General features: G+C 40.6%; 1 protein-coding gene across 2 annotated transcripts in view; it reads left to right on the top strand.

The window, feature by feature from the left end:
- The window catches only part of LOC124148729 (ERO1-like protein beta), a 49,311-nt gene extending 34,367 nt beyond the window's left edge, over positions 1-14,944 (top strand). Inside the window, exons 9-15 of one of the 2 annotated variants that reach the window (XM_048403107.1) lie at positions 1,122-1,136; positions 7,238-7,330; positions 8,786-8,952; positions 9,809-9,885; positions 10,338-10,407; positions 11,282-11,508; positions 13,856-14,944. In XM_048403107.1, the coding sequence (XP_048259064.1) occupies positions 1,122-1,136; positions 7,238-7,330; positions 8,786-8,952; positions 9,809-9,885; positions 10,338-10,407; positions 11,282-11,508; positions 13,856-13,907 (701 nt within the window). In that variant the 3' untranslated portion in view covers positions 13,908-14,944. The remainder of the gene's footprint in view (positions 1-1,121; positions 1,137-7,237; positions 7,331-8,785; positions 8,953-9,808; positions 9,886-10,337; positions 10,408-11,281; positions 11,509-13,855) is intronic. The other variant, XM_048403109.1, reaches the window with a different exon arrangement.

Below are 14,944 nucleotides of genomic sequence, written 5' to 3'. Positions count from 1 at the left end.
CATATAATGTTGGATAGATTAATACTATAGCAACAGTAATACCAGCCATGTGTTAAAGGTGGATTCTAGTTCAGAGTTCGCAAGGCTGATGCTGCCCACTGCACATGTTGGGTAACAAAGGTGGAATTTTACCTAACAAACAAATAGAAAATCTCCTTGGTCTGAGGGAGGGTATGACATTATAAAAAATTCAATTTCGTCATTTGACTTGAGAATATTCTTCATTTTATCGTGGAACTTTATTTATGTAAAAAATAGATTCCTTAAAATTCATTTGACTATGCTTATGTCTTGATCACACATACATATTGATTGTCTGGAACTGAATGTAGAAAATACATTGTACCGGTTATAACATTGTGAACTCATTTGGACAATGGATCCCAAAGAATATATGAACTTTTCTGATGCATTTTTAGTAATTTGAGCAAGAGCATAAGCAATAGTCACTGATGGGTTAAGTTTCCAAGTTTCTATGTCTTTCTATTGCAGCTTTCCTGATTGGTTTATAAATATAGATTTCAAGACTGGATCAGGCTTTTATTATTATTATTATTATTATTATTATTATTATTATTATTATTATATGTAATAACATCACTTAAAAACTCAACTGGTAAAAAAAGAATTTTCTTAACAATGTTTTAAAACAGTAAAAAATCTCCATATCAAGATCGTTGCTTTTTTACAATCTGTTAACAACAATAATGTTTTGTATAACAATTCTTTGCATCTTTTAAGGGACCGGTCATTTATTAAAGGTGGGCGTGCGTGTATATGTGTGTACGTCCCTATTCAGGGAGGGTCATGAAAAAACTGTATAAGGATATGGGGGGGGGGGGGGGGGGGGGAATCCAAGGATATGACAACCTTAAGGGGAGGGTAACTATTTTCAGTACATCAGCACATAAAAAAACCTCTGACTTCTACCCTAGCCCTGTTATGAATGACCGGTCCCTTAGAATTATCTTTACGCTTCAGAGGCCAGATCCAGTCTTAATATTGACGCTTTTAGTTTGACTGGTTATTAAAGTGACTAGTTTCCTAGTTGCTTCTCCAGCTTATTGCATGCCCCTTGTGTTCTAACAGTCTAACCAGCCTCTTGTGTTGTTTAATTACAGAACAGCCTTATGAAGGTAACTTGTGGTTTAGTGTTCGTTGTATGTGTTGCTACATTGTATCGTCAGTCACTTGTTCTGAGACGTTGTCATGGTAATCAGTCAAACACTGGTTGATGGTGCTTGTGTTAGGATTGGTAGAAAGTGGGAATAGGACAATATCAATATTCTATAAAAATATTAAAATATATTTTTGCAATAGAAGTGCTTTAACACATTCTATGTTATTTGATGGTTGTGGCTTAATACACAATGTGCATGAATTCATCTCATTTTATATTTAGACCCGTGAAGATCCGGGGTAGAATAGGTCTTCAGCAACCAATGCTTGCCGTTAAAGGCGACTATGCTTGTCGTAACAGGCGACTAACGGGATCGGGTGGTCAGGCTCGCTGACGTGGTTGATGCATGTCATTGTATCCCGTTTGTGGATCGATGCTCATGTTGTCAATCACTGGATTTTCTTGTCCAGACTTGATTATTTACAGACCACCATCATATTGATCTAATATTGCTGAGTGCGGCGTTAAACAACAAACAAACAAACATTGTATGTTTAAAAGCATTGCCATGGTTACTATTCATCCATTTTGAATCAAGAGCATCAAATTTATCAGGACAAGTACCTGTTGCTGTATTTTACAGTACTGCTTGAATGAATGTAAACAGGATGTTTAGTTTTGCCTGTCAAACAATTGACCAGAAAAAATGTCCGAGTGGCGGAGCCATGACTAAATATGTTAATTTTTCAGGCCACGCGATTAGATAGAAGTGAAAAGTGACAAGGAAACACAAATGTTCTGTTTATCATGTTTATTATATGTTTATCTCCTGATCCAACTCGGAAAACCCTTGTATCTTTGAGGCAGACTAAAAGTAGTTCCGGCAGAACAGATTATTTCACTCCAGTGAAATATCAGGTTTATATTTTCAGACAACTGTAGTATTTAAAAATATATTAGGTGGCCCAGTCGTCTAAGGCGCCGCAATTCTCTGTGCAGAGTTGAGTCGCTTGGACATGCCAGAAACCTATGATTGTGGGTTTCGAATCCCGGTTCGCCTCGATTATGTTTCTAGGTTTGTCAGCACCATACCCGTGCTCGTGGGTTTCACAAAAGTTGTAAGCGTCTGAGACCTGCAACACTTAGGGCTTTCCTCCCACATTAGGCTGACATGCTGCGATATAACTGGAATACTGTTAAAAGCGGCATTAAACCCAACTCACTCACTCACTCACTCACTCACTCACTCACTCACTCACTCACTCATATTGATCAATCACATTCCATTCTAATATCCCTTGTCATAAGCTTCAAACAAAATGGCGGCGCCCATTCAAAACTATCTGATTGATAATCAAGATCATTATTGTAATAAAATGGGTGTTACCTCGCGAAGGGCATCAACTCACTTGAGCACCTTGATTAAAAACCTGAAAAGATTTGCAAAATATGTGTCGAAGCCCACTTGATGAGAGACATGTTTTACAAATCCTGCAGTCGACCGAAATCTGCATGTTGAAATCCATGTTGTTTACGAACCGGATGTCTAATTTGTTACACAATTTTGATTGAGCTATGCATAGACTCATTAGTCCAGCCAAATGTAACTCAGGAATTCCAGCCTAGTTTGGCAAGGGTGGAAACTGGACTTTTATAGTCAGTTAACGCCCTTGCCTCGGGAAGATGGGACAGCCTTTTCCCAGCTCAAGGTTGACAAGTAATATGATCCATACTTGCAACATGTTGTTTAGTTCATTACTGAAGCTGACTGGGACTTGATGATTTCAAATATTGGTGATTCACTTCACAATCCATATCACAGCACCATAGCACCTGGGGCCACTTGCACAAAGCGATCTTAGCCCTCAGACTATCGTAAGTCTATGTTAGAGTATGGGAGTTACAATCATCGCTAAGATAGCTTTGTGCAAGTGGGCCCTGGACTGGTATTCTTGTAAACTAAAGATTTTCTCCTGTCCTCATCCCTGATACAATCTTTAAGTGAATGCATGAACAATGCTCTGTATTTTTAACTATCTGTTAAAATGTTTTTGTGTGACTTTACATTGAAATTGTGTGCACTTTCTCTTCATATCTTTCAAAAATTTGTTGGATGAACACAAAATCAGTGATACTCAAAATGTTTAAGATAATTTTGATTTTACCCAAGATGTCAAAAGACTGTAGTTAAATGTAACTTTGTCTGTTGGTTTGTAACACGAACTCATGTGTCGAAACATATCAACATACTTGAGTTACGCTGTGATGAGAATCAAGATACTTAGTTTTCACCTCCATGAACATCTCCATGTTTTGTGTGTTTTGGCAAACAAGACCTTGTCAACCAGTAACTCACATGACTGGTTAATTGAGGCTCGTTCTTGTAGTATTTTGCAATCAGATTTTGCATTTGTCTGTGAAAGGTGGCATGGTTAACTTAGCTGGAGTTGTTATTAGACCAGTTTATTGCAAAACTTTGTAAACTTTATGTTTCGGATGCTTGTATACTTTGTGAATTTTGACAACCCTATTGTCTTCAGTGAGACCTCACTTATACCACTGGACCATGTAACTAATAATAATAATAACAAACTTGCAGTTATTTGCGTGTTTGTTTGTTATTATTATTAGTTACATGGTCCTGTGCTTATACAGACTTCAAATGGCCAGATACCCTACCCAACATAATTTTCATCAATAGGGAACATTAAGACACACTTGCTCCTGTCAACACACTTGCATCCCTGCATATCTTTGAATGTAGCACTGAATGCATACTTGAGTGTTTCCGATAAATGTTTAAAGTGATTAATGAAATTTGCTTTTGAGAAATTTGAATATGCGTTAAGTTTAGCTAGGAAAAACATGAAATTAATTTTTATTTTTAAAAAATCGTCAAATCCTGTTATCAAATGGTTATTGTGATGTTGCTGATGATATTCTAGGAAATAATTTGAATGATCATGTTTCCATTTATCTGGTTTTGAATATTGCCTCTGCATGATGCACGGTTGTCAACAAAGTATTGTGATATGTAATGTAATCTGTAACCTACAGTGTTGTAAGGCTTGTCGACCCGTGAAGATATGACTGAGTGTGGCATTCAAGACCAAACAAACAAACATCCAGTATGGGGTCCTTTCTCACACAGCATCAACATACCACAAGTGACCCATGAAGATCCGGGGTAGAATAGGTCTTCAGCAACCCATGTTTGCCGTAAAAGACGACTATGCTTGCTGTAAGAGGCGACTAACGGGATCGGATGGACAGGCTCGCTGACTTAGTTGATGCATGTCATCGATCCCAATTGCGTGGATCGATGCTCATGATGTCAGTCACTGGATTGTCTGGTCACGACTCGATTATTTACAACCCGCCGTCATATAGCTGGAATATTGCTGAGTGCGGCGTTAAACAACAAACCAACCAACCAACCAACCAACCATCATAAGTCTATTATGATGTTAAAGGGTTATGATAGCTATGGGGGCACCGGTGGCCCAGTCGTCTAAGGCGCCGTGATTCGCTTTGCAGAGTTGTGTCCCTTTGGCACACCAGAAACCTATGACTGTGGGTTCGAATCCCGGTTCGCCCCGATTATGTTTCTAGGTTGTCAGCACCATACCCGTGCTCGTGGGTTTCACCGAAGTGGTAAACGTCTGAGACCTGCATCACTTCGGGCTTTCCTCCCACATTAAGCTGACACGCCGCGATATAACTGGAATACTGTTAAAAGTGGCGTTAAACCCAACTCACTCACTCACTATGATAGCTGTGAAATGTGCCCTGTGCACAATTTCAGACACACTTTCCTAACACTCTTAACAAGGAATATTCCCTGCTTGACTGTCTTAACATGGTGTTTCCAGGGTACAGTATGACTTACTAACAATAATAATCCTTTGTGAATGTGCCTACTTCAGATGCTTGCTTCCTTTTCCTATGCTAATGTGAGGGATTTCTGAGGGATTATTTGACAAAGAACTTGAAATCATATGCGCATTCTGATTGGTTTGTCGTATTTTCGCACATAACATTCATCGATAGGGGGACAAGTCTTCTTGCAAGTTACGGAAAGGGGCGAGTGGTGACGAATGATTGTAATGTAGCAGAATCTGCCTGAATCACACTCTTTTGAAATTGATTTGTTATGCTAGTTTAGACATGAGTCTGTATTATGTATTAATGTCTGTCAGTTGATAAGATCAAGAAATGTTTTATATGCTACATGTACTATGAAACAGGGGGGAGGGGAGGTCGGGTAGCCTAGTGGTTAAAGCGTTCGCTCGTCACGCCGAAGACCCGGGTTTGATTCACGACATGGGTACAATGTGTGAAGCCCATTTCTGGTGTCCCCCGCCGTGATATTGCTGGAATATTGCTAAAAGCAGCGTAAAACCATACTCACTCACTCACTATGAAACGGGGCGGTGGGGTAGCCTAGTGGTTAAAGCGGTCACTTGTCACACCAAAGACCTGGGTTCAGTCTCCAATACAGGTACTATGTGTGAAGCCTATTTCTGGTGTCCCCTACCTTGATATTGATGGAATATTGCTAAAATGTAAAACCCAAGTCACCCACAAAAAACATGTTTGTTGTACACTGAAAAAAGAAAGAATTAGGGATCATGAATATTTTTGGGGTATTGTTTTGTAGTGTACACAATATTATAAAAATATCCCCAAAATATTGATGATCCCTGACTTTTTTTGTCCAGTTTTTAACCCGGTCCGGTTTAAAATCTATTCTTTCTTTTTTTAATTGATTATTTCGCTCAGAAGTGCTTTAACCATAAAATGGATCTTGTTTTGACAAAACTCGCTATTGAGCACAATCTAGTATTGACAGATTCCGCACTATTTGACACATTTCAGATATTACCAAATGTAATTGTCTATGACTCACAACTATTGGTGCGAGGTATAGCACCTGCTGGTATTAATGGACAAGATTACATGTAGAAAATATCTCATTCTGCTTAAATGGAGTTTATGTATTGAAATGTTTGTAACAATTTATTGTTGTTGATCATTCAACTGGCAAGTGTTCTGTGCACATTAACCAATAACACATGGATACTATTGTCTGTCTTGACAACCATTGATTTAGCAACGCTTGAGTTTATTCTATAGCTTCTTTATTAATGATTTACCAACGCCAAAGAAAACCTCTCTTCTTTTTCTTTTGAATAAATATATCTTAAAGTTTCCATTTTGTAACTAATTTGCATTTTTAGAAAAAATACAAAAAAATTCTAAATCTTCAAATGCTGAAATTTGTTAATATTAATTGTGAATTGCTAAACCTAGTTGTAGTTATGGAAAAACTGTAGAATAACTTCACACTAGTTTTGCCACAGAACATAATTGAGCCAGGTGAACTACAGGTTCTCTTAACTGGGGCAATGTGTCACTTGATACATGCAAGGCAGTCTTTGTAATGAGGACTGGTTCCGTGGTCTAGTGGTAGAGCGTCCGCCCGGAGAGCGGAAGGTCCGGAGTTCCATCCCTGACCGCCTCATACCAAAAGACGATAAAAGATGGTACTTGTTGTTTCCCTGTCTGGCGTTCGGCATTAAGGGGCAAAAACAAGGACTGGTCTGCTTGGAGTCAGTATACTGTGTCTGAGTGGGGTATTCATGTTAAACTGCGGCATGGTATCTCAGTGAGCAAGCACTATAAATCGGCATCAGTCCAGACTAGTACAAGCAGCCACACAAACACACACACGTGCATGCACGTCGCTATATAAGTGCAATAATCTTGGACGCGACGTTTAAAACCCATTTCACCTCACCTCACCTTTGTAATGCGAGTTACTTTATTTGGAACAAGCCCACCCATCAGACGAATGCTTGTGGATTGTGAAAAATGTATCTGGCATGTGATGTTATCATGGTTTAATGTGTTCATGTTTTGATTGTTGGATATGAGAATGTTTTGTTTGCTTCATTGTTTCCTCCTGTTAATGATGTTGTATATGGTGAATCTTGGTAGGACTAAGACCTGTGATCCTGCATGTTGATGCTGCTGCTCTGTGATGGTGCAGCTTATAGCAGTGTGTGGACATGGCAGATGACGGAGTAATGAGTTGAGCTTTGTGTGTACTTGCAGACATGTGCCTGGAGAAGCGAGCCTTCTACCGTATGGTGTCCGGGCTTCATACTAGCATCAACATCCACCTGTGTGCGGAGTACCTGTTCCCATGTGAGTCACATTATCTTGTATGTGAGTTATGCATTATTCTGTATGTGAGTCACATTATCCTGTATGAGTCATGCATTATCTTGTATGTGAGTCATGCATTATTCTGTATGTGAGTCATGCATTATTCTGTATGAGTCATGCATTATTCTGTATGTGAGTCATGCATTATCCTGTGTGTGACATGCTTTATCCTGTATGTGAGTCATGCATTATTCTGTATGTGAGTCATGCATTATCCTGTATGTGAGTCATGCATTATCCTGTATGTGAGTCATGCTTTATCCTGTATGTGAGTCATACATTATCCTGTATGTGAGTCATGCATTATCCTGTGTGTGAGTCATGCATTATCCTGTGTGTGACATGCTGTCCTGTACGTGAGTCATGCATTATCCTGAGTATGAGTCATTCATTATCCTGTATTTGAGTCATACATTATTCTGTATGCGAGTCTTGCATTATTCTGTGTGTGAGGCATGCTTTATCCTGTGTGTGAGTCATGCATTATCCTCTTTGTGAGTCTTGTATTATCTTGACAGTGAGTCAGATGTCATGCATTATGTATGTGTGGTAAAGCTGTGTTGACCGAGACATTTTGTACCTGTAGCGATCGGTTACCAAGTCAAGTAAAGCTGTGTTGACCGAGACATTTTGTACCTGTAGCGATTGGTTACCAAGTCAAGTAAAGCTATGTTGACATGAGACATTTTGTACCTGTAGCAATCAGTTACCAAGTCAAGTAAAGCTGTGTTGACCGAGACATTTTGTACCTGTAGCGATCGGTTACCAAGTCAAGTAAAGCTGTGTTGACCGAGACATTTTGTACCTGTAGCGATCGGTTACCAAGTCAAGTAAAGCTGTGTTGAACGAGACATTTTGTACTTGTAGCGATCGGTTACCAAGTCAAGTAAAGCTGTGTTGACATGAGACATTTTGTACCTGTAGCGATCGGTTACCAAGTCAAGTAAAGCTGTGTTGACCAAGACATTTTGTACCTGTAGCGATCGGTTACCAAGTCAAGTAAAGCTGTGTTGACATGAGACATTTTGTACCTGTAGCGATCGGTTACCAAGTCAAGTAAAGCTGTATTGAACGAGACATTTTGTACCTGTAGCGATCGGTTACCAAGTCAAGTAAAGCTGTGTTGAACGAGACATTTTGTACCTGTAGCGATTGGTTACCAAGTCAAGTAAAGCTGTTTTGACATGAGACATTTTGTACCTGTAGCGATCAGTTACCAAGTCAAGTAAAGCTGTGTTGACATGAGACATTTTGTACCTGTAGTGATCGGTTACCAAGTCTAGTAAAGCTGTGTTGACATGAGACATTTTGTACCTGTAGCGATCGGTTACCAAGTCAAGTAAAGCTGTGTTGACATGAGACATTTTGTACCTGTAGCGATCGGTTACCAAGTCAAGTAAAGCTGTGTTGACATGAGACATTTTGTACCTGTAGCGATCGGTTATGGAGATGCTGATTGGGGTCCCAACATGGAGGAGTTCAGGCAGAGGTTTGACCCCAAGACATCCGACGGGGAGGGACCACAGAGACTGAAAAACCTCTACTTCACATACCTGGTGGAACTGCGGGCGCTGGCTAAAGCTGCTCCCTACCTGTTGGAGGTAAGATGAAGTAGCAGACTCGTTAGTGTTCACGTACCTGGTGGAACTGAGGGCGCTGGCTAAAGCTGCTCCCTACCTGTTGGAGGTAAGATGAAGTAGCAACAGACTCTTTAGCATTCGTGTATCTGGTAAGATGTTTTATTAGCCATAGGGGAAAGGATGTTAAAAAATATGTTTGCATTTAGCCTCACTGAAAAATAGAAATGTACAGAATATTTGTTGTTGTTTTTGTCAAATAACATGTTTACCTCACTGAGCGACCTTAAAAGTTCTATGTTAAAGAGTGTCACTCATCATATCATTCATTGCGGTGATGGATTTTAGATAAAGCATTTATTTACAGACTCACTAACATCAGAGGTATTTGCACTAATGTACTGAAAATAATTTCCTCCAATAATCTTTGTCGAATTTTTGGATGACCCTCTTCATGTCCAGCTACATTTTTTTCATGATCCTCCTGAAATATGTGTAATATATTCTATGACCCTCCCCAAAACAGGCCCGTGAAGATTCGGGGTAGAATATTTCTTCAGCAACCCGTGCTTTTCGTCGTCAAAGGCGACTAACGGGAACAGGTGGTCAGGATCGCTGACTTGGTTGATGCATGTCATCGATCCCAATTGCGTGGATTGATGTTAATTATGTAAATAACTGGATTGTCTGGTCCAGAATTGATTATTTACAGACCGCCTTCATATAGCTGGAATATTGCTGAGTGCGGCGTAAAACAACAAACAAAACCAAATCCCAAAAACTTTTGGGTGACCCTCCTGATTCTCTGTAACCCCCCCACCCACCCCCAATCCAGATAGAATATTACTTCTCTCTCACAGTAGGATATATCGTTTTGCAGGAAGAATTCTTCACTGGAAGTGACGAGGAGGATGAAGGGACAAAACGAGGAGTGGAAGATCTGCTCACGGTCATCAAGTAAGATGTTTCGCAGTCATTCCTCTTTCAGAAAAATTTCCCCTTTCATAAAAACTTGTTCCCTGTATGATTAGTTGCAAGTTCCTGTGATTTGATCTTTTGTGACTTTTCTATGAAAGTGTATGGCGGATAGAAGGCCTAGTTGTGATTGTAAAGTGTTGTCTCCCTTGGGTGTGCCAGAAGCCCGTGATTGCAGGTTTGAATCCCAAATTTGCCCTGATTATGTTTATTGGTATGTCTCCCTAGCCTTGCTTTGGGGTTTAACTGGTAAACGTCTTAGACCTGCATCACTTTGAAACCTTCCTCCCGCGTTAAGCTGACCCGCCATGATATAACTGAAACACTGTTCAAAGCGGAGTTAAACCCAACTTATTCACTGTAAAGGTGATATGTTGGTGTGATATGCTTGTCACAGTAATTGTAATATTAATGATATGTGATATTACCAACAGATCCTTCAACGACCACTTTGATGAGAGTAAACTGTTTGCTGGAGAGCCAAATGAAGCAAGGAAACTTAAGGTAGATAAAGAATTAATCTGGCATATACATGAACGTCAGAACGACCTTTCGCGAATTTTGACCGACCAATGAAATGACTGACAAGAAATCGACATCAGCCAATCGGAAGGCTGCTTTCTCCAGCTTTACGACACTAGTTTCAAACTGGCGACTACGCTTCGAAACATATTTAAACGTATTCTCAATTAAAAAAATTAAAACTGATAAGAAGAACATTCTGGAATGGCTTATAGATGGCCTAGATTGTATGGATATAATCATAAAACCCGTAACTGTCGTTCGGAATACCCCATGTTAAATATTTCGTGGTTGCATGATTAGAAACACATTCCGATTGTCACTTTTATGATCTGGTGCGACCGCCTCCATGGTCTAGTGGTAGAGCGTCCGCCCGGAGAGCGGAAGGTCCAGGGTTCGATCCCGGGCCGCGTCATACAAAAAGACGTTAAAAGATTGTACTTGTTGTTACCCTGTCTGGCGCTCGGCATTAAGGGGCTAAAACAAGGACTGGTCGGCTCGGAGTCAGTATACTGTGTCTGAGTGGGGTAGTCATGTTAAACTGCGGCATGGTATCTCAGTGAGCTAGCACTATAAATCGGCATCAGTCCGGACTAGTACAAGCAGCCACACACACACATACACATGCATGCACGTCGCTATATAAGTGCAATAATCTTGGACGCGACGTTAAACCCAATTTCACCTCACCTCACCTTTATGATCTGGTAAGCGACGCTCTGATTGGTTGGATGAAAGGTCGTTCTGACATGACCCGTAATGGGATGTCCTCAGATCTTTGTTTAGCGATAGCGAGAACTAAGATCTGATTTTAATGAGTTTGCCTGGGGATATGAGTATTTCCTGCTTGTTGTAGGAGGAGTTCCGCATGCACTTCAGGAACATCTCCCACATCATGGACTGTGTGGGGTGTGACAAGTGCAGGCTGTGGGGCAAGCTTCAGATCCAGGGGATGGGCACCGCCCTCAAGATCCTCTTCTCCGGGGACACCATTGGCCCCATGTCCACAGTCAATGCCAGCAGCAAACGCAACTTCCAGCTCACCAGGTCCGAGATTGTGTCACTCTTCAATGCATTTGGAAGGTAAGTCACTGTTTGACTGGGCAGTAGTTGGATTCATGTACTGACAGTGTTAGGAAGTATTGGCAGTGTCATGACAGTGTTAGGAAGTATTGGCAGTGTTTGGAGCTCATGTCATGGCAGTGTTAGGAAGTATTGGCAGTGTTTGGAGCTCATGTAATGACAGTGTTAGGAAGTATTGACAGTGTTTGGAGCTCATGTCATGACAGTGTTAGGAAGTATTGGCAGTGTCATGACAGTGTTAGGACGTATTGACAGTGTCATGACAGTATTAGTAAGTATTGGCAGTGTTTGGAGCTCATGTCATGACAGTGTTAGGAAGTATTGGCAGTGTTTGGAGCTCATGTAATGACAGTGTTAGGAAGTATTGACAGTGTTTGGAGCTCAAGTCATGACAGTGTTAGGAAGTATTGGCAGTATTTGGAGCTCATGTCATGACAGTGTTACGAAGTATTGGCAGTGTTTGGAACTCATGTAATGACAGTGTTAGGAAGTATTGACAGTGTTTGGAGCTCATGTCATGACAGTGTTAGGAAGTATTGGCAGTATTTGGAGCTCATGTAATGACAGTGTTAGGACGTATTGGCAGTTTTTGGAGCTCATGTCATGACAGTGTTAGGAAGTATTGGCAGTATTTGGAGCTCATGTAATGACAGTGTTAGGACGTATTGGCAGTTTTTGGAGCTCATGTCATGACAGTGTTAGGAAGTATTGGCAGTGTTTGGAGCTCATGTCATGGCAGTGTTAGGAAGTATTGGCAGTATTTGGAGCTCATGTAATGACAGTGTTAGGACGTATTGGCAGTTTTTGGAGCTCATGTAATGACAGTGTTAGGAAGTATTGGCAGTATTTGGAGCTCATGTAATGACAGTGTTAGGACGTATTGGCAGTTTTTGGAGCTCATGTCATGACAGTGTTAGGAAGTATTGGCAGTATTTGGAGCTCATGTAATGACAGTGTTAGGACGTATTGGCAGTTTTTGGAGCTCATGTCATGACAGTGTTAGGAAGTATTGGCAGTATTTGGAGCTCATGTAATGACAGTGTTAGGACGTATTGGCAGTTTTTGGAGCTCATGTCATGACAGTGTTAGGAAGTATTGGCAGTGTCATGACAGTGTTAGGAAGTATTGGCAGTGTTTGGAGCTCATGTCATGGCAGTGTTAGGAAGTATTGGCAGTGTTTGGAGCTCATGTCATGACAGTGTTAGGAAGTATTGACAGTGTTTGGAGCTCATGTCATGACAGTGTTAGGAAGTATTGCAGTGTCATGACAGTGTTAGGAAGTATTGGCAGTGTCATGACAGTATTAGTAAGTATTGGCAGTGTTTGGAGCTCATGTAATGACAGTGTTAGGAAGTATTGGCAGTGTTTGGAGCTCATGTAATGACAGTGTTAGGAAGTATTGACAGTGTTTGGAGCTCAAGTCATGACAGTGTTAGGAAGTATTGGCAGTATTTGGAGCTCATGTCATGACAGTGTTACGAAGTATTGGCAGTGTTTGGAGCTCATGTAATGACAGTGTTAGGAAGTATTGACAGTGTTTGGAGCTCATGTCATGACAGTGTTAGGAAGTATTGGCAGTATTTGGAGCTCATGTAATGACAGTGTTAGGACGTATTGGCAGTTTTTGGAGCTCATGTCATGACAGTGTTAGGAAGTATTGGCAGTATTTGGAGCTCATGTAATGACAGTGTTAGGACGTATTGGCAGTTTTTGGAGCTCATGTCATGACAGTGTTAGGAAGTATTGGCAGTGTTTGGAGCTCATGTCATGGCAGTGTTAGGAAGTATTGGCAGTATTTGGAGCTCATGTAATGACAGTGTTAGGACGTATTGGCAGTTTTTGGAGCTCATGTCATGACAGTGTTAGGAAGTATTGGCAGTATTTGGAGCTCATGTAATGACAGTGTTAGGACGTATTGGCAGTTTTTGGAGCTCATGTCATGACAGTGTTAGGAAGTATTGGCAGTGTTTCGAGCTCATGTAATGACAGTGTTAGGACGTATTGGCAGTTTTTGGAGCTCATGTAATGACAGTGTTAGGAAATATTGGCAGTATTTGGAGCTCATGTAATGACAGTGTTAGGAAGTATTGGCAGTGTTTGGAGCACATGTAATGACAGTGTTAGGAAGTATTGACAGTGTTTGGAGCTCATGTCATGACAGTGTTAGGAAGTATTGGCAGTATTTGGAGCTCATGTCATGACAGTGTTAGGAAGTATTTTGTATTTTGTGTTAGGAAGTATTAAGGAAGTAAATTGTTCTTTTCTACCAGCCATGATGATTCTGTGTAAATTGTTGTTGTGATTTATTGGAGTGAAGTTGTTTTAATCTTCACAATGTGTCTTCTAGATTGTCCACCAGCATTCACACGCTGGAGATGTTCCGGAAGAAGCTGCGGTGATGTTGTTGAAGCTAGGCATCATGTACTCCCACTGATCAACTGGACCAACTGATTCAAGCTCAACTCTGCTATAGGACAATCCGTTTTAGTTCTCACATTCTCTGTGAAACAGTAAAACATCATTCTCTAGAAATGCAGAAACAAAGAAAACATGAAGAGAATATTTTGAAAAAGAACATTTGGGTACAGTACTTGTAAAATGTCTGACATTTTACAAATTCTGCCAACAGTTTTCAAGTCATACAGACAGATTCCTGTGTGTGAGATGACTACAAACAATTTCAGCTGACATTTTTGTATTTCTACCACTTTTGAATTTTATTTTTTTCAATGTTTCAGTTGTTTTTTCAGATGTTTTTTTCTGACATTGTATTCACTGATTTTGTTATGTCGACCCTAGAATCCTCAACAATTCCCTCACACATTTGCAAAACATTCCACATAGATAGTCCTCGTTTATGTTTTGCTTTTTGTGTTTGTTGTTAGTTTTTGTCACTGGACCGAGTTACTGGCAGCTCGTAACACATCTTCGCCAGGCAAGTGTGTCCACTAGCCTATATCAAGCCTAGTTTCTACCCTTGCCAGGTCAAGGCCGCTTTTGTTGGCTCGACCTTGGCGCCACCTCGCATAGATCACGAATTGTGCGTCTTGTAATGAAAACACGATATCCAATCAGATCACTGTTCTTATCTCGTATAGCTTCACAAAGATGGCTGGCATGGGGGACGACCTAGTTGATCAGATATCAAAAACATTCTCGATTTCATCCCTGACACAAAAACAATCGTTGGGGGTTTTAAAAGATGGAAAAGACATGTTCGTGTCAACAACGACAGGCAGCGGTGTAGTCACGGATGTTGATTTTGTGAAACGTTCTCTGATTGGGCTATCAATATGTGTGATAGTCAAATCCTATTCAGCACAGGAAAGTGGGCTTGATCAAGCTCCTCACAGCGATAGCCCCCTCGCGGATCTCTCGATACTATCGCTGCCACCAGTCAAAACTCCCCACAGTGAATAGGTGGCCACAACCATGC

Source organism: Haliotis rufescens, unplaced genomic scaffold, assembly GCF_023055435.1.
Source record: "Haliotis rufescens isolate VD_foot unplaced genomic scaffold, xgHalRufe1.0.p SCAF_3, whole genome shotgun sequence".
NCBI classification, from domain to species: domain Eukaryota; kingdom Metazoa; phylum Mollusca; class Gastropoda; order Lepetellida; family Haliotidae; genus Haliotis; species Haliotis rufescens.
The sequence above is the reverse complement of the archived record's forward strand: the minus strand, read 5'-3'. Positions and strand labels throughout refer to the sequence as shown.